This window comes from Camelina sativa, chromosome 1 (genome assembly GCF_030686135.1).
Source record: "Camelina sativa cultivar CO46 ecotype springtype chromosome 1, ASM3068613v1".
NCBI classification, from domain to species: Eukaryota; Viridiplantae; Streptophyta; class Magnoliopsida; order Brassicales; family Brassicaceae; genus Camelina; species Camelina sativa.
Window position 1 is genome coordinate 10,680,878 of NC_141880.1, and position 24,437 is coordinate 10,705,314.

At 35.3% G+C, this 24,437-nt stretch overlaps 2 protein-coding genes and 1 long non-coding RNA gene across 3 annotated transcripts; 1 reads left to right on the top strand and 2 right to left on the bottom strand.

The window, feature by feature from the left end:
• Nucleotides 1–4,008: 4,008 nt before the first annotated feature.
• Nucleotides 4,009–4,725, top strand: LOC147949749 (uncharacterized). Its single transcript, XM_087510398.1, has 2 exons — nt 4,009–4,467; nt 4,555–4,725. Exons 1-2 carry the CDS (start codon nt 4,009–4,011, stop codon nt 4,723–4,725), a joined length of 630 nt encoding a protein of 209 aa, XP_087366524.1.
• Nucleotides 4,726–12,710: 7,985 nt separating this feature from the next.
• LOC147949750 (uncharacterized) lies at nt 12,711–13,261 on the bottom strand. The gene is made up of 2 exons (XR_015595480.1): nt 13,115–13,261; nt 12,711–12,983 (listed from the first exon to the last, which is right to left on the bottom strand). It is a non-coding gene; the product is annotated as an uncharacterized LOC147949750 (long non-coding RNA).
• Nucleotides 13,262–18,809: 5,548 nt separating this feature from the next.
• Nucleotides 18,810–19,997, bottom strand: LOC104788030 (auxin-responsive protein IAA2-like). The gene is made up of 2 exons (XM_087456422.1): nt 19,549–19,997; nt 18,810–19,454 (listed from the first exon to the last, which is right to left on the bottom strand). The coding sequence occupies exons 1-2, from the start codon at nt 19,722–19,724 to the stop codon at nt 19,106–19,108; spliced, it is 525 nt and encodes a 174-aa protein (XP_087312548.1). The 5' UTR covers nt 19,725–19,997; the 3' UTR covers nt 18,810–19,105.
• Between the last annotated feature and the right edge of the window lie 4,440 nt (nt 19,998–24,437).

Below are 24,437 nucleotides of genomic sequence, written 5' to 3' on the forward strand. Positions count from 1 at the left end.
TTCAAAATAGTATAAACAGTTAAACAATAAAAAGAAAACTTACCTCTCATAAGTTCATCATCATGCTCAACTTTCGAAAGCAAATGTTCTACTGTGGAGACTCCTTTTTCATTGATATGAAGTTCAGCTTTTAGCCATTGCTCGGTGCAGATCAACACTTCTATCATATTGTGTATTAAACAGCTCCTATAAGGTTCTAAAATTCTACCACTAGTGCTAAAAGCAGATTCAGAGGCTACTGAAGACACTTGCATTGCAAGTATGTCCTTAGCAATTAGAGACAAAATCGGATACTTCCCACTGTTGACCTTCCACCAAGATAACAAATCATATTCTGTACCTTTAAGAATACTTGGTTTCTCCACATTATCTTTCAAGTAAATTTCCAACTCATTAGAGGAGCTGTAAATTACCTTTTCCATCACCATCTCATCAAATACGTTTTCCATGTCAACAATACCTGCTTTCTGACAAAAATTTGGTGCAACTTGCTCTCGGGACTACGACTGGGAAGATGAACCATGTGACTGAGAAGATGAACCAATCTTGTTTACTAAACTGTTTCTACTGTACTCATCATACAAGTCCTTCAAGATATTATTCAAATCATCTAAAAGATGTACAGACTCAATACTGCCTTTCCCATACAAAGCATCAAAACAGAGCTCAGCAAATTTCGTTTTCTTTCTAGGATCAAAAACACTTGCTACTATCACCAGCCTATTCATTTCAACTTGTTCTCCAAATGGATCCCAATACTTTGCCAACTTTGTTAAACATAGACAAAGCTTTCTTTTTCAAAGCGTCTTCAGGATCTGTACTCGTGGTTAACTCAGTCAGGTTCTTAGTAACAGAAACTATCTCATTGTAGAGTTTATAAGAGGCAACCGTATTTGAAGCTGAAAGAACCAATGTGGATTTATAAAATATGACAAGAGTAGAAACCAACCTCTCAACTTCATCAAAATCAGATGGCATAGGTGGTCCAATCCTTTTCTTTCCATCCATCTTTTCTAGAAAGTAATCGTTATACACTTTATCTTCAGCCTCCATCCTCTCAAATGCCAATCTAAACTTCAAAGCTTGATCTAACATGAGGTAAGTCGAGTTCCATCTTGTTTTCACATCCAAAGGTACACTTCCCCTTTTAATCTTCACCGCATTAAGTCGCAAATCAAATGATTTGAGTCTGTTTGTTGTAGCTCTCACATACTGAATACCATTTCGAATTCCAGCCACACTACTGTCAACCTCTTGTAAACCTTCTCTCACAACCAAATTCAATATGTGTGTAGCACACCTCAAATGCATATACTTACCTTTCAATATCAATGCATCATCTCCACTGTTCTTCATAGCTTTCTTAAATTTAGTCATAGCAGAACTATTTGCTGTAGCATTATCTATTGTGATGCAGAACACTCTCTGTATATCCCACTCGGCTAAACACTTAAGGAGAACATTACAGATTGTTTCACCCTTATGATCATCAACATTCTTGAATCCTATGACCATCTTCCTTAACTTCCACATAGCATCCACAAAATGAGCAGTTATTACCATATAACTCGCTCCAGTAGTTGTTGAAACCCATATGTCCATAGTCAATGACAGCCTCTGTCGGTTCTGCCCAAGAATCTTCTTCATAGCTGCTTTCTTATTGACATAAATCTCCATAATATCTCTCGATGTTGTCCTCCTAGAATGAGGTTTATACATTTGAGCCTTGGAGCAGAAATGTCTCCAACTCAAGCACTCTACGAATGATAAGGGTAGCTCTGAAAGTACCATCAACTCATTGGTAGCCTCTCTAAATATTGCTTCTGAAACTTTAACTGCCCGAAGACTACCACCAGCACCATCAGAAATAAAAACAGTTTGAGTTGGATCATTACCGTTAGCATCTTTCCATACCTTGAATTGTTTGCAGAACAATTTGAGATGCTTCTTCATTGTAGAAGTGCCATTTTTAGTCTCACAAGACAAGTTTCTCCCACAGTATTGGCATTGGCATTTGTCCTGTTTTGGTCCCATCTTGGTGAAGTGATCCCAAACCCATGATCTTGTATTCATCTTCTTACCAGAACTAGTACCTCCTCCATCGTCACTAACTCTCTCTTTCCTCTTCCTCTTATTTTCAGAAACCGGAGTTTGAACATCATCATCGGATCCACTCAAATCAACACAATCATCTGGAGGATTTGGCTCAGCAGAAGATGCCATCTGCATTTTAAAAACACAAACAAACCAATTAATCTTTAGAAACGATAATCAATAGATTATCAAAATTACAAACGCCATTAACAACACAAGAAGGTGACAAAATTAGTAACAAATTAAGTAAACATTCTATTGAGTATTGAGTATAACAATCTAGAGACAAAAATCAATTTAAAGATTAAGCTTTTGTTTTCACAAAAACAAACAAGAATTAGAGAAGTGACAATCTAATTTACTAAAAGTCTATACTCGATACTATAGAAATTTGTTTGTCGTTTGAATCAAAAGAATCACATAATTGAATCGATTGAGAAGTTACTCGAGAAAGAAGAAGAACCCTCAAAAATCAGAAGTCATACCTCTGAGTGATTTCGCGACAAGGCAGACGGTGGTGAGTTTATCTCCTTCAGCGGCGACGGTAAGGTCTCCGTGAAGTTAGCAGCAGCAAGGGTTTCCAGGTTTGTCTTAGGAATAGGATTATGAATATATATGAATCGATATCGCATCAAACCTCGAGAGATTTTAGGAAATTGAATCGACAAACTGACAAGTGAGAACAAAAGATCCCTAAGTGGTTTAGTGCTATGTTTCTCGGTCACTATGGGTACCCGAACGGGTATCGGGTATTACCCAACCCTAACCCAAACCCATGGGTTCTGGAAAATAGAACCCAATAGAGTTTTATAGCTATACCCGAACCCAACCCGAACCCGGTTTTTCGGGTCGGGTACCGGGTTGGGTAATCGGGTTTGGATTTTATGCCCAGGGCTAGTACATGTATTAATTTGATTTGATGGGCTTGTAGACGGTTCAGTTTCTCGTTGAGAAGTCTGCCAGAGAAGTTGTAAACATAATCATTACAAGATATAAATTGATTTGACGTTAGTTGGCGATAATATTATATTTGTTTAAGAAACCGATAAGCGGGAATTGGTTTACCGATAAACAGGATCCGGTTTTAAACGGGTTCTTTACAATTTTCCGATACTGTTTCGAGTAAAACGGTTTTGATTTTATAAAACCGGGATTATTATAATTATTATAATTTTATACAACCTAAAAACTCAGATAACAATATTGTTATCTATTTCGCTTATCACTAACAGTTGATTTTCCCTTTACTTTTGTGTTAAACTTGAATCTCTATCTTTCATATTGTTTTTTTGACTTCCTACGCTTAATGTTTTTGTACCAGATCTCGCTGAACTCTGTATTCTCCAACCCCGCCGCTTCATCTTAACGTCTTCGCCGTCGTTTCATATTCGATTAAACTGAAGGTGAACTTCTTTCAAATTGATTGTAGACTTTCTTTTCAACTCAATTGTAGACTAATCGTTTTTGTCTTCTTATATCTCAATCCCCCGCCAAACATAATCTTATTTTGCCTTATTTTGCATAATAAAGGAGGCGAACAATCTAAAATTTCCTCGGAGGTTTTTCTTGAAAGGAGAGGAGTCGTTGCCGTGTAAAAGCATCGGATATTACAGCAACGATACGAAGCTGTTTGATGAACTGTACGAAGCTCTCGCAGAAGATGAATGGGATGAGATTCGAGAGTCTCGACTGGGTGTCTTCTTACAGTTCAACCGTCTCAAATTCGAATGGGCTTCTAGACTGGTTCACTATATGCTCAGCTTTCAGCTAGTCTGTAACTAAAAGTACAAGATTTGGAGTCTGGTTGGGTCTAACCCATTAAGATTTTCATTAAATGAGTTTGAAGCCATTACTGGACTTAACTATGAAGATGTCGAGTCCTTGGAGCAACCACAAGTTGATGTTACAGACGAGATGGAAGATTTTTGGGAGAAGCTTGGATTCAGTTTAGACATCGGTCCGAGTATTGATCAACTCGTCGCAGCATGTAAGAACGCTGCCGAGTGGGATAGAGTTGATCGTATTAGGTTGGGTTATCTAGCCATCTATGATGGGTTTATAGAAGCTAGAAAATTCTCAATGCCCACCCGTTTAAATATGTCTAGGCTAGTAATGGATTTAGATGCATTTAAAGATTATTCATGGAGAAGAGTTGCTTTCAAGAACCTCATCCATTCTGTGAAGAAGGTGGACATTAACAAGAGTTACCAATTAAACGGATTTGTCGAACCTCTGCAGATTTGGGTATATGAATCTATGTTGGATTTTGGTAAGGAATATGGCGATATGTTGCCTAATAAACCTACTCCACCGTTGCTTGCTTACCGCAGTTTCCACGGTAGAAAATATGTCAAAGAGGGCATTCTAAGACAGGTACGCATAGCAGTATATTTACTATATTATATTTGTTTGATGTTGCTGTTGGATTTGAACAGTTGTACTGTTTTATATCAATTGTAGACTCGTTTCAACCACTTCAAGACCATTGGTGGCATGAGTACCCCTGTTTGGGAAGATGATGAAGCAGATGAAAATATTGCTAACATTATGAAAGCATTGACTGGGGATTTTGGTCGATGGAAGTGGGGGACAGGCTTATGGGAGACAGACGGTACAACAATTCGAAGATGAAGGTTGAGGATAAGGGTGAGAAGAAGAGAGCCGGTACATTGGCTGAACCAAGTGGGAAGAGGCACTGTCCAGATACTTCAACTGTCTTGGATATCAATATCTTGGAATCCATTAAAGATGAGCTCGGCATCTGGGAAACCACGGATTGAAGCATCGAAAGATATGAAAAGATACTTAAACCTATGCTCGTCATCAACAACAAGGTCAACCACACTGCCCGGGTTTGACTGCTCTATTTTCCGAAGACAATAAGGCAACTTCGAAGATCCATCTTCCGCGCAACCTCTCACATATTCTTGCGCATATTGTAAAACCCTGTACGAAGTGGTGTAATCCAACGTCATGCCGAACATTGTCCTCATTGAATCTTCGATATGTTGTGGAACAACACCATCCACTATTCCTACACGGTCGATGAAAAGCCTCCCAATATATATTGAGGTGCAATGCTTACGGTTAGCTATGCGGTCCACAATAGAACATATATGCACGTTCAGATATTTGGTGACCCAAAAAGTGTTTGGATCATTCTTCACAGTGGCTACGACCCTCCATGTGCATCCTGGAACAGAGCATATTGCCACCAACAGAGACTTTGTGTACTTCTTAATTTTGAAAGAGAATTTTAACATAACCCCGGTCAAACGCACCTCAGATATGACATCAACTTGGCATGCAAAGCATTGACCTACTTTCAGTTGGTCTATCCAAGGATTATTTAACTGTCCATGAATACCACCAAAAAAAGGTTTCCCTTCTTCAGCATCTAGTCCAAGGTCATCTCCATCTCTTTCGTCATCTTCATCTTTAAATTTCTCGTACTCACTGTAATCGAAATCCATGTCATCAACATCTTTCGGCTTCTCATCTGTATGATCAGTTTCATGACATTCTTCTGCACATTCATCTGCACACTCATCGGCACCTGGATCTACATCGTTACCAAATTCAGTTGTTGGCTCTCCATTGTCAACAAAACGAGAGTTGTTTAGCATAACCGGATGTCCATCCATGCACTGCGTAGAGACGCAAAGGCGAACAACATTCCTACTACTAAAATCTATCAAGTTCTGAACTGATTTATCATTTGTGACATAGACAATAGGGGAATCTTGAGGCAATTGCTGAAGCATCATCTCTGTTAAGGGATACGATAGCTGAACCATATTTGTTTCTTTGTCAATCAGATAATCTTCTACAGCCATTTCAAGAAGATCAGCGTATGTACAACCGTGCCGCAAAAAAAACATTCTCCCACCTTTGCGTCCATCCATGTCAAAATGCCAAGACCTATTTCTCTTCAGCCATACTCCGAAAACAACAGGTATTTGCGCCATTTACCTGAAAGAATAAGCAGCAAGTTAAAATACCCTAAACCCTAAACCCTAAACCCTAAACCCTAAACCCTAAACCCTAACCCCTAAACCCTCAACCCTAATAACATAAGGAAAGCAAAGAGTATAATATTTTATCATCGTCAAAATATACATAGGCAATTATATAACCGATATAACACGTACGAACTAAAAAATCAAAAAAAAATCTTTATAAATTTCCAATTAAAGACCATTTCAATTGTACAGACTTTAGAGATAAATCCAACAGTTTGACTTCCTAAATAAGTATAATTTAATAACCTAACTGCCTATGAAAACCAAAAACTTGATTTCTCCATATGTGTAATACATAATCATTTCAAACACATACAGAAGCAAGTATATACCATATGTCAAAGAGTACAACAAGAAAAAAATTAAAATTATTCACCAACTTGTTGCAAATTGGTTTTCAAATTCTGAGGACTTCATGTTGATGTCAACATTGTATACATAAACAAGTCTCTATATAGAGACTACTTGTGAAGTCTATTACTTGTGGTCTATTTTTGCAATTAAAATTTAATAAAGCAGACACCTTTTGAAGTCTACTATTATTGTTGACTTTTTTTGTTGTCTTCCTTTGTTAATTTTTGGGTCAGTTATGCAATTCAAAACATAAAAAAGAGTAGACTTCTTTGAAAGTTTCAAAAAGTTAACTTCGAATACAGTCTACACTGGTTATTTTTGCAATTGATCAAACCATTGACTTTGTAGTAGACTTCTATCTAACAAGTAGACTTCGTAAATCCGTCAACTATAAAAGTTAGACTTCGTTGTGGTTAGTTTTGCAATTGACCAAATTTGACTTTTCACAATTAGACTACTTACGAAGTCTCTAGAAATGGTGACTTCGTTTGCAGTCTGTCCTGGTCATTTTTGGAGTTGACCAACATTTTAATTTTTTCACTAGTAGACTTCTTTTGCAGTCAACTTGGTAATTTTTTATAAATAATATTATGGTCAATACTTTTATATTTTGGTCAATTGCAAAACTAACCACTATAGAAGTCTACTACATTTTTCATGCGAAGACTTCGTCTCACAGTCTGGACTAAAAAGTCAATTGCAAAAAATACACTTTAGTAGACTTTAAAGGAAGTATCCGTTAGAAATATTATAATGCAGTCTAAGACACATTTTTTTGTTTCCAAATGAAATTAAGGAGACTGACATTTTAGTATACGGGCTCGAAACTCAATAAACTTTAAATTGCAAAACTGACCAAATAATAGACTTTACATTATATTATGATGGTTCGACTAACAAATGAATTCTAATTTCAACAAAAACACAAGGGAAATCACAAAATCTACCGGAAAATAACCTTATGGTGGTTGTTCGCAATGTCAAACACCAAGGACGTCGTCTTAAGTCACCACGGAAGAAACCCAGCGCTAACTTAATCACTATCCAAGAATCATGATATATAACAAGATAAATGTTTTCTAGGATTAAAATGGAGAGGAGATGGAAGAAAATGAAGTTCTCTTAGCATTGATTGTTATTTAAGCTTACAAATTCAGGTTGTTGAAGCATTAAGAGCTTCAAATTTGGTTGTTCATGGTTGTTGGAAAATTGATGGCGGTGGTACAACCGTAAATAAAAGAAGAAGATGAGGATATGAATGTAATAAACATTTTCGCAAGAAATTCAAATAAATCAGAAATAATGGCATTTTTGTGAATACAATGGATGGACAAGAATTTAATAGAGAAAAAGTGGCAAATGTTGGAGAGAGAATAAGAGGGGTCTAACATTGCAATTGACTCAAGTTTGTAGTCTAGTTTTGCAAGTGTCCCAAAATTTTATCATAAAATCTAAAATATTTTTCCAAAGAATATAAATTATATATATATATATATATATATATATCATTTTTTTTTCAAATCCAAGTAATTCCAAAGAAATACTAAATTCTTCTATTTATACCAATTTAAAAGAGTACTTATCTTTTAGTCCCAAAGATTGTCAAGCAAGATCTGAAACGAAGATGAAGTCCATGAACAAAATCATTTGTCGAACAATTTGCTCAGTCCATACCAAGTCCTTCGCTTCAAAATAATAAGAAACGTTTATTAAATACCAAATCATTGGTAATTGGAACGATAAATATAAATAATCAATTAATAATTGATGCAACGATTTATACATGGCATGGCGCCTGGCAAAGCAGTAAAACATCAACGAGTTTATCAATCACATAATAATCTTCGGCTTAAGAGAACTAACCGAACTAAAGGATAAAGCATGACAATATATATTGACTAAACAAATTGAGTCAAACAATATGGCATAATTACGAAAAAACATTAGCACATGATCCAATCAAAACGAAGGTATCATCTATCAATAACTACTAACTAGCAGATGACGACCTTAAAACTAAATTAAGCATGAACCTTATTTATAAACATGTGTCGATTGAAAACAATATAGAATAATAAGATACATATGAGCCAATCGATTATAATGAACGAGGTTACTTATCTCGATTGAAAACAGAGATAGAAGGATCGGAGATTGGAATACGGAGATGGCGTTGTTGGTGTTTGCTCGGTCGATCAGAATTATTATTATTATTATTTTTTTTAAACGGCGAAGACGTTGAGATCGGAGACACCATCTACGAAGAACATGGGCGATATTAGGTGAGTTTTTTTTTTCTTTTTTCAAAAACGGCTATAGGGTTAGAGCGTGGTGATAACGTGTTATAAACAAGAGGTTTAGGGAATTGTTCTCTTGTATTATTCATCTGTCTCATAGTGATACAACATTAGGATTTAGGGTTTACACTTATGGGCCGATAATGAGCACCCACATAATAATAAAACAATGTATTCATAACAATAGTCATATTTAGGCCTCGGCAAAATACCCGACCCAAAATACCCGTATTGGAACCGAACCGAAAAACCTCGGTTCGGATCGGATATGGATCTTCCACATTATACTAATTGGATCTTGATTGTAAATACTTATGGGTATCGGTTCGGATGGGGTAATACCCGATACCCAATTAGTACCCATATATATTAACTATATCTAAACCTATGTACATATCTACGTATCCCCCCATTAAAATCGAAATTGAGATTGCGAAGAATCGTGTGTTGATCAATTCCTCTCCACTTCCTATATCTGCAGGATATTTTTTTTTCCTTAATAAATTTTGTAATTCACAATCTCTCAACCTGGATTCTCTAAATTTCTTTTTTTCATCTCCCGTCTCTTCGCTTTTTGAGTTGTCTAAGACTCATTCAAAGGTAATTTCTTTTGTTATATTCTTTTTTGTCAATCTTGAGTATTAACATTCATCTCTCCGATTAACATTCATGTTTTTGTTATTAACTTTTAGAATTTGATGGTGAAGCTATAATCATCTTCGGATATAAGGTAATTAAGTCCCACAACTTAACTAGGAACTTAATTACCATTGGATCGAGTATATATCACTAATTTAACTAGTAAAAATCTGATTCTTCTTTCAAACAGAGAAACGGTGAAGACGTCTTTGATATGGTGAATCTTTCATTTGATTCTTGATGTTTATTTTCAATTTTCTCAATACCTACTTCTAGTTCTAGCTTTCATAAGACTTTTGAATTTGATTTTGGATGTTACTACTCTACTAGTTGTTTATGTTTTGGATTATTCTTGTGGATTATGTTTTCTCTTGCTTGTATATATAGTAGGGGTATTTTAAGTATATATGGGTAATTTGGTTCTAAACAGGTGAAAAAAACTAGATCAAATTGAAAAATACTTATACCGAATCGAACCCAGAAAATACTGGGTATATTTCGTTATTCCAAGAAAATATCTGAACTGACCCGAACCCAAAAAACCCGAACCGAACCCGAACCGAAATTTCTATAATACCTATATGATTCTATAAATTATAAACTCGAAATACCCGAAACCCGAATTACCCGAACCGAACCCGAACTAACTGATACTCATAATGCCCAGGACTAGTCATATTATTGATTATATTTCAATATTCTAGACAGAAACGTACATTTATTTAATATTTTATAACCATGTAAACTATGAGTTATTGCATAACAAGTATTAGTTTTAACAAAAAAAAGAAAAACTGTTGTGCTTGCAAGCCTATGACTATGTCAACGCCTGTATAAATTTTATTTTTGATACCTTTTGGATTTTTTTGGATTACTCAAATCTATCTTCTCTAATTTACAGGTCTCGCATTAAAGTAGAAGAGGCCGAAGAGAAAAAACAGATATACTCTTGTGTGACACCAGAAAAAATATATACTCTTGTGTTACACCCAAAAAAAAAAAATACTCTTGTGGTGTTCTGTTCTTGTTTCAGATCTATGGCAAGCCAACTTTGAATTGAATCTCAGCTATAGATCTTTCGTAAAATTATTAATTTAATCTTTTAAGCAGATACCAATACACTTAATTAATAGGGTTTGCTCGTTTGGTTGACGCATACAACCAAACGAACAAGCCCATCATATCATTTTATATAGAGCCGTAATAGTTAGCTAAGAGGCATAGGTATAGGATCATTAACACAACAACATTCGTGTCGAAAACAAGTGCCGTAATCAGAGCCTGATCTTTTACAAAAACTATCGCAGGGTGTTAAACCTTTCGGAGAATTACACAAAGTAAACCCGAAGCATTTGTTTTTGCTAAGCTTTGTTCCATAACCTACATATACAACACACTAACAATAATTTATGGATAACCCAATTAACGAAAAATAGTGAAATCATCATATCATGTACATAACTACAAAATGATCCGGTATAAAAACAGTAAACACTTACCCGAACTCCCGACATATGCAGGAAGACAATGGACAAAAGATATGACGAAGAAAATAATAAAACAAAATGCTACTAAATTTTTTTGTAGTGATGGCCATTTTAACGATATTATGCCAAACTTTTTCTCTTAATGAGTGATTCTTCTTCTACCAAGACTGATTATTGTTATATATATATATATATATATGAGAGAGCGATTACGAACACACAAATATGGTAAGTGTTTTTATTTCCTGGCCAAAGATGTAAAATTATACAATCTTTTTACCATAAAATGACGTGGAAGAATATTAGAAAGTGATTAGAATACACTAAGAATAAATGATAGAAACGGAAAAGAGATATGATGCCATATATAAAAGATATTGTTTGTCTCAATTTATTTGATTTTTTATTTTAATCTTCTAGACAAACCGTACATTTATTAACATTTTATGACCATTCAAACTATGTATATATACTATTTGTTTTATTTGTTAAAATTAATATTTTTTATGCATCAAATCATTATTTCTATACATTTGTGCTTTTAACTGAAAAAAGTCTTCAAAATCCAAAAAAAGAAAAAGAATTCTTAGAAAGCCTTGAGGTACGTAACGTAGAGGACTTCTTTGGTGCAGAAAACGAACCAGCAGCAGTTAAGTAGGAGGAACACTTGTGCTTGCAAGTTGCAAGCCTATGACTACGTTATAATTTAAGGTTTGTATATTCTTTTTGCTTTCTTTCAAAACGTTTTGGTTTGGTTGTTAATCTATTTTCCCTAATTTACAGGTCTCGTATTTAAGTAGAAGAGGCAGAAGAGAAAAAAATTACTGATTTATCTTTTTAAGCAGAGATACCATCATTTGATAATATAGTTTCATCTTATATAGAGCTGTACTAATTAGCTAGGAAGTATATGTATAATATCAACGCAGCAACATTTTTCTCCAATACAAATGCCATAACTAAATTTTGCTATTTTACAAAAATCATCGCAGGATTTTAAACTTAACAAATCACAAAGATGGAGGCATATGTTTTTCTTAAGCTCTAGTCCGTAACCTACATATAAAGTACACTAACAATGATTAATCAATAATCCAATTAACAACATATAGTGAGATCATCATCATCATATTCATAATTACAAAATGATCAGGTATAACCGTATAAATAATAGTAAAAAATTACCCGGACTTCTGGCAGGTGTAGGAAGACAGTGGACAAAAGATATGAAGAGGAGGATAGTAAAACAAAATGCTACTAAGGTTTTTATAGTGATGGTCATTCTAATGATATTCTCCCAAACTTTTTATAATAACGAGTGTTTTTTTTATTTAACAAGACTGATTATTATTGTAATATAGATTAAGATCACAAAAATATGGTATTTGTCTCTTTTTTTTCTGGTCAAAGATGCAAAAATATCCTACAATTTTTAAAAATTTATTTCCCTATAAATTATATTGTATATATAATTATAATTAAGTTGATGAAGGTTTAATGTGGAAGCCTCCTTGGTCCATTGGTTGACTAAGGGTTTTTTTTTAAATTGTAGGAGTTTTCAATGTCATTACTGTAGAAAACGAATCAGCAGTAGTTGAAAGGAACAGTTGCGCTTGCAAAGCCTATGACTATGTCAAGATTTGTATTTGTTTTATTTATTTTTTGCTTCCTTTTGAATTATTTTGGATTTGGTACGGTTGTAGTTCAGAAGAGAAAAACATATATACTCTCGTAGTGTTCTGTTTTTGTTTTAGATCTACAAAGAACGTGTAAGACATATCTTGTAAGTTCTTGAAAATCTATAGCAAACTTTGATATTGTACTCAACTACGAGTATAGTTTATTAAAAAAAATTTAAACAGATACCAATACATTTGATCATATAGTTTCATCTTCTACAGAACCGTACTAGTTAGCTAGTCTAGGAGGTAGACTTATAACATCAATACAACAACATTTGCGGTCAATACACATGCCGTAACTATAGCCTATTATTTTACAATAAGCATTGCAGTCCGTTAAACCAGTCGGGAATAAGCATATAGTATACTTTTCGAAGCATCTTTTTCTCTCTTCCTGTATTCCAATGCCTACATATACAACAAATAATTAATCAGTAACAATAATTAATCAATAACCCAATTAACAACAAATAGTGAAATCATCATCATCATGTTCATAATTACAAAATTATTAGGTATAAATAACAGTAAACAATTACTCGGATTTTCGGCAGGTGTAGGAAAACAGTGGACTAAAGATATCATTAGGAGAATAATATAAAAAAATGCTACCAAAGTTCTTTCAGTGATGGCCATTTTAATGATTTTCTCCTAAACCTTTTCTTCTAGTGAGTGTTTCTTCTTTACCGAGACTGATTATTATTGAATATATAGATTAAGAACACAAAAATATGGTAAGTGATTTTTTTCCTGGTCAAAGATGCAAAATCATACAATCTTTTTATTTTAATTCCCTTCTATATATAATTAAAATTAAATGTAATGAAGATTTAATGTGGAAGTAAATCCTTTAGAAGATTCATCCACTAGATCATTTTTGTAGATGTAAACAGGCAAATCAAAACGTATTGGGTTTTGATTCTCTTTTTAACGTAAAACATATCCTCTAGTCACCTTGTGCCAGCCTTGTAGAATCATTGCACATACTTGTAAAATCCTGCACAGTTTTGCAACGCCTAAAAAAGTCTTTTAGAAATTTTAAGTTATCTTGAAAAACAAGCTCCACCCTGATAAATAAAATCTCACTGGCTGCAACTTTGACTCTTGGTATTCTCTGCATTCTTATTTATTGTAAACCTACCTAGATTTAAGTCATTTCAAATCTCTGACAACCTGATCCATTCTTGAGACCTAACCATTCACCCAACACCTCTCAAATCTGACCACTTCTACACAAATTTTCTAGTCTATCTTCATACTCATTTGAATCTTCGACATAACTTGTTGACCCTACAACCCTCTTACATAAAGATTCACTTCTGAAGACGTCCCTTAGTAAATATGTGACTATCTTCAACCAATTTCTAACTTTCTAATACCAGCATACAGACTTTCAACAACCAGTCCAAACAAGATACCATCTTGACATTCTAATACCAGTCCAAAAAAGATACCATCTTGTGTTCTTCCTTAACTGAAATAGTTTTAAGTATATAGAAGCTTCAAAACAGAACATCACATGAACCTTGTGACCACAGCGGAAACTAAATTCCTATTTCATAGTTTGAGCCTTTTGGATGATGCTTTGATTCCCTTTTCACATCCATCTCCTAATCACCTTAACACATGTATACATGAACCTGAATAAGACACTGTAGATAACACTCCATCTTAAACCAACCCCATAGCCGATTTAACCTTCGAGTCTTCTACAACAGTCTCTAGATCCTCCTTGTATGCTTACAGCGTCATGCCTGAGTCTTTAAAATCCCGAAACTGGCTCTAATACCACTTATTGAGCATCACATATCTCGATTTCACCTTGTTGTGAACCGCAAACCACAACTCTGCCCCTAATCCTTGCTTACTTCACAGATCAACTTGCATAACATAAACATAACACAGAGATTTTACAAGTTCTCCTCTATGTGAGGGTATATCTCGTGTGGGAAGCATCTCCCACAAACATCCACTATCAATAACTCAAGGTTTACATAATGTTTAATATACAAAGCTTAAAGAACAAATACAAAGAAACAAGAAGAAGAAAACATAAAGTATCTAGCTTTTCTTCTTCCTCTCTTTCTTTGTGTGGCACCCCGGTTTTAGAGACATGCAAAGAGGCTTAAAAGAATTGGTTTGGCCACCTATATCACCGAAGTGCACTTAGATTTTCGATCAAAGGTCTTGAGAGAACTCCAATATTAAGCGTGTTTGAGCTGGAGTAGTTTCAGGATATGTGACTTTCTGGAAACTGATAGTCAAAACTGTGTGAGTGAGGACAAAACACAGGAAAGAGCATGTGGTGATTTGTAGGGAAGATAAACAAATCTTTAAAGTCTCTCGTAAGTAGCAAACTAGCCGTCGGATATGAATGGGCCCACGGGCTGAGAGTAGACGTGGGACCCAGTAAGCAAGGAGAGCCCTTGGGCCAGAAATGGACATGAGGCCCATTAAGCAAGGTGACGGTCAGGGCGTTACAAATGGTATTAGAGCCAAACCTCACGAGTGTAGAGTCGAGTGGGCTCACACCGTCAGGGGTGACAGATTTGGTGTGCAACGAGGATGTTGCAATTTGTTAGTGGGGCTATATTGTGACACCCCGGTTTCTGGGACATTCGAAGAGGTTTTAAAGAATTGGTTTGACCACCTATGTCACCAAAGTGCACTTATCTTTTCGATCGAAGGTCCTGAGAGAACTACAGAGTTATATGTGATTGAGCTAGAGTAGTTTCAGGAGAGATGGCCTTTCAAGAAGTGATTGTCAGAATTGTGCGAGTTAAGACAAAACACAGGGAAAGATCATGTGGTGATTTGTAGAGATGGTAAAAAGGTATTTAAATCCTCCCAGACGTAGCAAACAGACCGTCATATATGGGTGGGTCCATGTGGTGAGAGTGAATGTGGGGTCCACTAAGCGAGGTTGGCCCATGGACCGGGAGTGGATATGGGCTCACTACGCAAGGTGTCGGTCGGAGCTCTACATTGTGTATAATCCTGAAATACCTCAGAACCCCAAAAAAGCAGCTTTACATTTGTCTCTCATCAGAGTGTCCTTCAGACACCTTAAACCTAGACTAGGTTATGTCGGGCTCTCAGCCCTTCAGCCCTAGTCGAGCTTTTGCTTCTTTACACATGGTTTTGCGCACAACTGCATGCTCCCTATTCGACGTATTGCGAATGCTCTCTACACTACAGTGTGTGCCTCTACATTTACCTTGCACAGCGTCCTACAGTTGCCACCAACATACAACCAGCTTCTTCTGTGCGTGCATTACAGCATTCGACATGGCCTTCTTCAACCCTAGCTTCCCTTATATAGTAAAACCATAGAGTTTATGTTGGTTTATGTAACGCCCTGACCGCCATTTCTTAGTGGACCCCATGTCCAACCCAGTCCATGGGCCTCATGTCCTCTCACTAGGCCCGTAATCCCATCCATATCCGACGGTCGGTTTGCTACGTCCGGGTGGTTTTAAAGACTTGTTATCTTCCCTACAAATCACCACATGATCTTTCCTTGTGTTTTGTCCTCACTTACACAGTTCCGACAGTCACTTCCCGGAAGGTCACCCATCCTAAGACTACTCCAGCATAAGCACACTTAACTGTGGAGTTCTCTCAGTACCATTGACCAAAAAGATAAGTGGACTTTGGTGGCCAAATCAATTCTTTTAAACCTATCCGCAAGTCTCTGAAACCGAGGTGTCACAATTCACCCCCACTAACGGATCGCAACGTCCTCGTTGCGCACCAAGACCGTCACCCCCAATGGTGTGAGCCCACTCGACTCCACACGCGTCAGGGTTCAGCTCTGATACCACTTGTAACGCCCCGACCGCTACCTCTTAGTGGGCCCCATGTCTAATCTCAGTCCATGGGCCCACTTTTCTCAATGGGTCTCATGTCCTCTCACTAGGCCCGTGAGCCTATCCATATCCGACGGTCGGTTTGCTACGTCCGGGAGGCTATAAAGACTTGTTACTGTCCCTACAAATTACTACATGATCCGACAGTCACTTCCCGGAAGGTCACCCATCCTAAAACTACTCCAACATAAGCACGCTTAACTGTGGAGTTCTCTCACGACCCTTGACCGAAAAGATAAGTGCACTTTTTTGACATAGGTAGCCAAATTAATTCTTTTAAACATTTCTGCAAGTCTCTGAAACCGGGGTGTCACAATTCACCCCCACTAACAGATCACAACGTCCTCGTTGCGCACCAAGACCATCATCCCCAACGGTGTGAGTCCACTCGACTCCACACTCGTCTGGGTTCGTCTCTGATACCACATGTAACGCCCCGACCGCCACCTCTTAGTGGGCCCCATGTCCAATCCCAGTCCATAGGCCCACCTTCTTTAATGGGCCTCACGTCCTCTCACTAGGCATGTGAGCCTATCCATATCTGACGGCTGGTTTGCTAAGTCCAAGAGGCTTTGACTTGTTACCTTTCCTACAAATCACCACATGATCTTTTCCTGTGTTTGTCCTCACTCACACAATTCCGACAGTCACTTCCCAGAAGGTCACCCATCCTAAGACTACTCTAGCATAAGCACGCTTAACTGTGGAGTTCTCTCAGGACCATTGACTGAAAAGATAAGTGCACTTTGGTGGCCAAATTAATTCTTTTAAACCTCTCTGCAAGTCTCTAAAACCGCGGTGTCACAGTTTACCTAGCAGACTACACAACTCGAATAATTTATGGTCGGCTACACACATCAATATAGGTCCAGTTCATAATTCATACCAGATAAGCCCATATGAAGCAAACAAATACAACAAACACCAACACATGGTCAGAAACATGATCATTCCACGGATAACAAAAACAAAACAAAAAATCAATAATGTTGAGAATCACAAACCCCAATTCACCTTTGTAGTGAACCGCATACCGCGATTCTGCCCCTACTCCTTGTCTACTTCACAGATCAATATGCATAACATAAACATAACACAGAGATTTAATGAGTTCCCCTCATGTAGAGGATACATCTCGTGTGGGAACCTTCTCCCACAAACATCCACTATCAATCACTCAAGGTTTACACAAATGTTTCATATACAAGCTTAGAGAACTAACAACTACAAAGAAACTTGAAGAAGAAAACACATAATAGATCTAGTTTTTCTTCTTCCCCTCTCTTTGTCTCTGGTTCAGCTCTCCCTCCATGTATAACCCTGAAACACCTCCAGGATCCCAAAGAAACAACTCCACATTTGTCTCTCATAAGAATGTTCTCAAAACACCTTAAACCAGGTTATGTCCAGCTCTTGGAGATTCTACATTTTCAAGATTTCGAACTACAAGAAGCTCCAATTGAGATGGAACAAAAGCTGACACACCATTCATCTCAGTCAGAAACAGAGACCAATGAAACTTCACACGCTCTCAACTCGCCTTAAAAATATGAGACGATAACACAAACTTTCTCCTTTTGTTAGGAAACTCAAAATAATTAATCTATCCCCACAATAAACTAATATTAATCGATCTAACCTAAGAAAAATTCATATAGAAGTGCTTTAGTGGTTTTCTTCTTCTATCTCATACTCTTTCTGTTCATAATATAAAATGTTTTAGAATTTTTCTTTGTTTCATAATATAACATGTTTTCAATTTTTTAGACATCTTTTAGATTATTTTTATATTTTTTTATTATTTCTTTTATGCCGTGTTCTTTATGATTAATTGAACTTTTTAAAAGTGGTCATTTTTTAATATGCGTGATTTCACTCAAAACATCTTATATTTTAAAACAAAGGGAGTATTATTTAGATTTTACAATTTTATGTGCAAATTCAACTTACACTCTTTAGCTTTGGTAATCACTAATATTCTGCAGTATTTCTTACTATTACTATCGGTTGAATTGTTTATATTAGGTATAAATTTATGTTTTCAATATAGAAAACAACAAAATTGTGTAAGATAGTTTCTTAAATCTCGTGGACATCTAATAAATTGAAACTGAGGGTGTAATTTACCAAACCATTCAATCATCTCATCTCATGCACAAATAAGAATACCAAAAGAAAAATATCAGAGAATACCAAAAAAATCTCATGCACAAACAAAGTAAATATGAATTAGAGTTTTCTTAAGATAATATTAACCTTAATCAAACAAATGTGTATAAGTTTCAGAAATTTAAAATATGATGTTGTTGATCAAGAACAGAAAACATTATGGAACATTGCTATTTGTGTTAAAAAAAAAAAAAAAAATAGAACATTGCTATTTAATTAATTAAAACATCTATATTGTGTATATGTGTCCGTATTATACTATACATAAAAGCTCATGTATCTTTACATCAAACTCCATCAAATCTAAAAACAAAAACAAAAAGAACATCACTGGAGATGGATGATGGATCTCTCATCGGACAAAACCCCTGAAGTTTCGTTTTTGCGGTCAACTTTAGTCAAACTCCGATCAGAATCAAACCAAAAAGGGTTTTTTTCATTCATAGATCCTAGTCATCTCCTTTGTAACAAAAGCTTCTCATCTTCTCTGGATCATAAGGAAGCTTCTAGAGTAGGAGCATCGGATCCTTTCATGATTCTGAGCCTTTTACAAGAAGAAGAGAACATCTCCCATGGAACATCACCGACCAACATCCAATCTCCATCTTTGTCCTCGTATGTTGGTACAAATCCAGATCCTTTGTATCCTTCTCTCTCAGAGTATTCACCAACGGTGAACTTGAACATGTTCTCTAACGCCTTGAGAAGCTCGGGGTAGTTTTCGTATGTCTTGAGATCGATCTTGCGGAGGTATGGAGCTCCGTCCATACTCACTTTAACATAACTCACACTGTTGTTCTTACGGTAAGATCTAACCGGTGGCCATCCAACGATTTGAGTTCTGTAAATTGAGGAAAGAAAGATTGAGTAAAACTATTCAAGAGCCAATAAATTTGAAAGAAATCGATTTGGAAAACTCAGATCTCTCTACTTACTTCGTAGGAGGTGTAGATTCTTCTTCATCACGAGTTTCCTCAAATTGACGCTTGTTGTTGCTTTTAACGCAAGAAACCTCTTGTTCTTCTTTGGTTTCCTCTGTTCTTCCTGGTAATCCAAGACATAGCTCCGTGTCTTTAAGGTTAAGCTCGTTGACTTTCTTCTCGTACGCCATTTCTTTTGGATCAATATCAATCTTTGTGTTTTCCTTCTTGTGTGTGTTCTTGTATTCTTTGTTGTTCTTCTTCTTCCTTGTTCTTGTTCTTGTTCTTGTTCTTGTTCTTGTTGGTGAGTTTGGTTGATGAGTTTAGAGGAAAAGGGGAGAGAGATATATATAAAGGAGCATCGAATTTAGGGTTAAAGGAAGAGAGAGAAGTGTTGTCGGGAGGAAGAAAGGCAAGAAAGAGGCAAGGGGACAGAAGTGGGACAACGAAGGCTAAGGCCGCCCATGTGGACACGACTCTTTTGTTTAATTTATAAATTCCACATTTCCCTCCGCCAACTTTGTTTACGTTACATCTTAGCCGTCCATCTCTCTTCTCTTTCTTTTGATCAAAGGATGTATAAATAATCATAACCAAGAATGAATTATTAAAAATGAACGAAATGATGAAAATTCTATCGGCCGACCCGGAATAAAAGCAAGCAGAGAAAAATAAAATAAAACAGAAACATGTGTACTATTATAACATTTTATTTACTGATTATTAAAGTGGTTTTCATTTTTTTCTTTTTCTTTTTTATTTTCTTTTTGAAAGTGTATAGTGCAGGTTATAAAGAAAATATCAAGTGGTAATGATTGTTACTCCATTTGTTGTATAATAAGTATTGTATTAATATATACATGTTACCTTAAGGCTGATGTGAATTTGATTCTTTTTTATTTTAGTTTGCTTCTATTACTTTTTTAAATAGTAAAATACATTGTTAACTTGAAAGATTAATAGTTCATTTCTAAAATGGAATTTATATAAAAATGGAATTTATATAGAGAATCCAAGTATTCTTCTGAGTCAAGAACATTGTTGAATGTGCATAAGTTGAAATTTATTAAGTTTGTACGTATATTTACTTTTCAGTTTTATGTTTTAAATCTGAGATAATACCGAATAATATACGTTACATATTTGTGTTCCGAAGCCATGTTTTTGCATTTCATTTTATATAGTATGACTTGGAAAATGTTTATAATTTTAATTTTGTGTGTGTTTTTTATTTCTAGTAAAGGAGAATATAATAGGAGAGGGAGACCCATGTGGATAAGGGTCAAATGTGTTGGTAATTGATAGAGGAATGGTAAAGCCATGTGCGTTTCTTATGTATATGTCTCTTTTAATTATCCATCACTTAATTATTCCTACAAAAATGGGTTGTGGGGTGAGGGTTCCACGTGCTGTGTATTCATTGAATCATAGAACTTAAAAGAATGAACCAAAGTGGTAATATAAATCATCTCCCATAGATTACGCTTAAGTAAGTTCATTAAACTTCTAAATCCGCATGCGTTTTGATGTTAACGTTAGGCTTTATTCAGTGGATTTACCAATTTTAGAAAATTTGTTTTCTCTCCTTTTAAGATAAAGATTCCTTTCTATGTGCTTGCCCCTTCCATCACCAAAAGATTAGATAAGTAAAGAAAGATATGCAAGATACGTAGCCTCTCGTCTTATATATATACTATAATTTCAGTGTTTCTGATTGTCAGAGTTTCATGTATTATTCTTCAGTTATAACGAACTCATGCAATGTATTTTCTCACAAATTTGGAGATGCACGAATGAATACCTTTTTTCTGTGAATTGCACGAATGATTACTTTAAGTTAACCATTTTTACAGATTTCTAAAATCAGTTAACGTGGTGGCCGGAAACAAACTTCTTGAGAATAGTTTTTCATGTTTGTGTGTTCATGCATGTTTTTAGTCTAAGTCTGAAGGTGTTTTTTAAAGAGATAACTACGAGATCTTTGTGATGCTTATATACATGATTACTAAAGCTCGTTGTTGGTTAAACTTAACATTTTTATTGTAAACCGATTTAAGAAAGTACAAGAAGAGTATTCAGACTGCTAAGTATTTATAGACTTAATACATGTATATATATTGAAGATAAATATATATATATATATATATATATAATGTGTTTTCTTGTTACTAATAGAAGTTAAAAAATTGGCAAAGAGGATTTGTTTATGGGAAGAAAGTCAATTGACACTCGAAGGAAATGAATTTGAAAATGAAGAAGATTAAAATTATGAAATTTTGAATTTAGTATGTGTGACATGACTATAGTCTTTAGTATGTTTGACATGACTATAGTTTCGTACGTATCAAAACATTAAATTAATTTCAAATTTTCTAAAGAAAAAAAAAACATGTTATAAGGATGATAGAAATAATAATAAAATGTTTACCTTTGAGAGAAAATGAGTAAGTTAAACTATAATTAAGCTGAGAAGATGAATGATGTTGAAACACACAACTTGTCTAGTGATGCATACACAAGCTAGACTCCAAAGAGTCGTGTCTTTTACAAATCACATTCGTGTGTATAGCTCAAAAAAGTTGGCTCTTTAAATTATTAAAGTTTTTGTTCCCTTTTCGACTCATCACTATCTTGTTCTTATCTCCACCTTCTCTCTTTTTTGTTTGTTTTTGTTTTTTCATATATATATGATTTTCATTAACTATTAATGTAATATCTTACTTTAAGTACTTATTTTAGCCTTTGTTTTAATCATCAGGTCTTCAAATCAACTGGTTAGGAGATAAAATGTTGTTTTCATAGTTATTTTATCTCAAACAAAAAGAGTGAATCCAAAACTCCCTTTCTCTGATCCAAAATTCGAATATAATCGTTAGGATTTGAAATATTGATCACATGAATCGTATTAGATTCATGAAATCACAATTACAAAGAAATCTCCACACAAGAATCTGATTTTGATTCTTATTACATATTTCGTAGGGGCTTAAACGATTCAAACACTGAAACAAGAGAAACCCTAGTTAGCTGGATATGTCTCACTGTCTTTTCGTTGAAGCATTAATCATAGCATAAGCTGTTCCAAAGGCAACGTAGGGACCGGGCCAATACACTCCGACAGCAACATAGAACCAACTTCGAAATATTGTCGAGAAATAATTATTTCTTTTTGAAAAAAATAGGAAACTTGTGGACAGCGTATAAGTGATCGTGGCACGAAATATAGCCGATCATGAATCTTGTGTAAGTTATCCTCTCAGTCAATTAATTCGATCTTGATATAATCTTTCTGGGGTTTTTGTTTCTTGATGAAGGTGCATTGATTACTATTCATGAGAGAGACACTATGTTTCTGACCGGTTCCGGTTCTGAAATCAGTTAAAATAATGGTGCCATAAATTAGTAAAAGTCGTTTATTGTTTAAATACTCTGTTATAGGATTATGGGAATCTTGTTAGTGTCACTTTACACAGACATTATAAATGATGTTGTTGTTGGAGAGGATAATTCTTAAAGAAAATAAAATCTAATAATGGTTCCCTAGGAGATCTTTCTTTCAGATTCAACTGTTAAGATATTCATATACTACAAGTGTATAGTTTTAACATTGTTAAATTAAGGGTATATATGAAAAATCAACAGATAGGTCTAAAATATTCATCTAAATTTAATTTCGAATTTTTTGTAGTATGAAAAGAAAACGAAGAGTGTGGAAAGTGAACTGAAGATGGAGCAAGGAAACGAAGGAGAGTGGGGACTTGGAAGTGGTTGGGCAAACAAGAAACATGCAAGTGGTCTGATTCATTTCTGATCTTGAAAATGCACACGCTTGCATCTCCTTCCTGTAATGTTCTCTCTTCTTTGTTTTGTGGCTCAAATTACTAAAAAGTTCGTTGGATATTGTACGCTGAAATCCTAGCTGATCTCAAGAATATGTAGAAATTAGAGTGATTTTGTTACTTATATTGTCTAGTGGTAGAAAAGAGAGTCGACAAATGAAAGTGAAAGGAAATCAATCTATGGTTTAGATCAAACGAATGATTCATATATAGTATCGGTTACCCGACTACTCCCGCAATTATACCACGGATCATAAAGCATTCGTACCAAATTTCAAGTGGCATATATTTAGAGTTGGCAAGATGTTTGCGATTGATTATGAAAAACGTAATCAAACCTTAAGTTAGAGAACCAATTAAGATAATAATCCAAACTAAGAGTTAGGAATTAGTTTTCAAAATTTCCAAGTATTTGTGCCAAGTCTTAGATAGAATTTTTTTTTGTTGAATGAATCATGACATTAACGTGAAATATTATCCAAATAGCATAAATGCGTAGGTGTAAAATAGATGTGTGATGTGCATGCCATACATATGTATCAAGTACACGCTCGTGTGACTCCCGACAAAACCTGGAATGTAGCAAATGTATATGGCCCAAACATCTAATATACGTGACGAGTAATGCCAAAAGCCAACGCAGAGGAAAGAAAGCAAAATCAGACCAATTCATGTAACCCATACCGTACCTTAAACACATATGCACGTGTGTGGTACTTTTGACCTTTTTTAGGAAAATACATTGTATCCTCGCAAAGTCGCAATAATGAAGTCTTGCCAAAATTTCATCAACGTTTATCTTTTTATATATATATATGTCGAAAAATATGTGTGTAATATGTTATCTATTTCGAAAAATATCATATTTTACAGATATAATTTGAAGTTTAGAAAACGCGTTTTTCTAAACAGAAAAAGAAGACAGATATATAAAAGTCTAAAGTGTACAGCATAGACCATTAAAGTGGTACTAAGACTACACGGTCCACACACGTTATACTCATTGCTCTGCATTGTTCCTGCTTGGCCATAGCAGAGAAAGCGTCCTCAAAAAGCTTCGCTTGT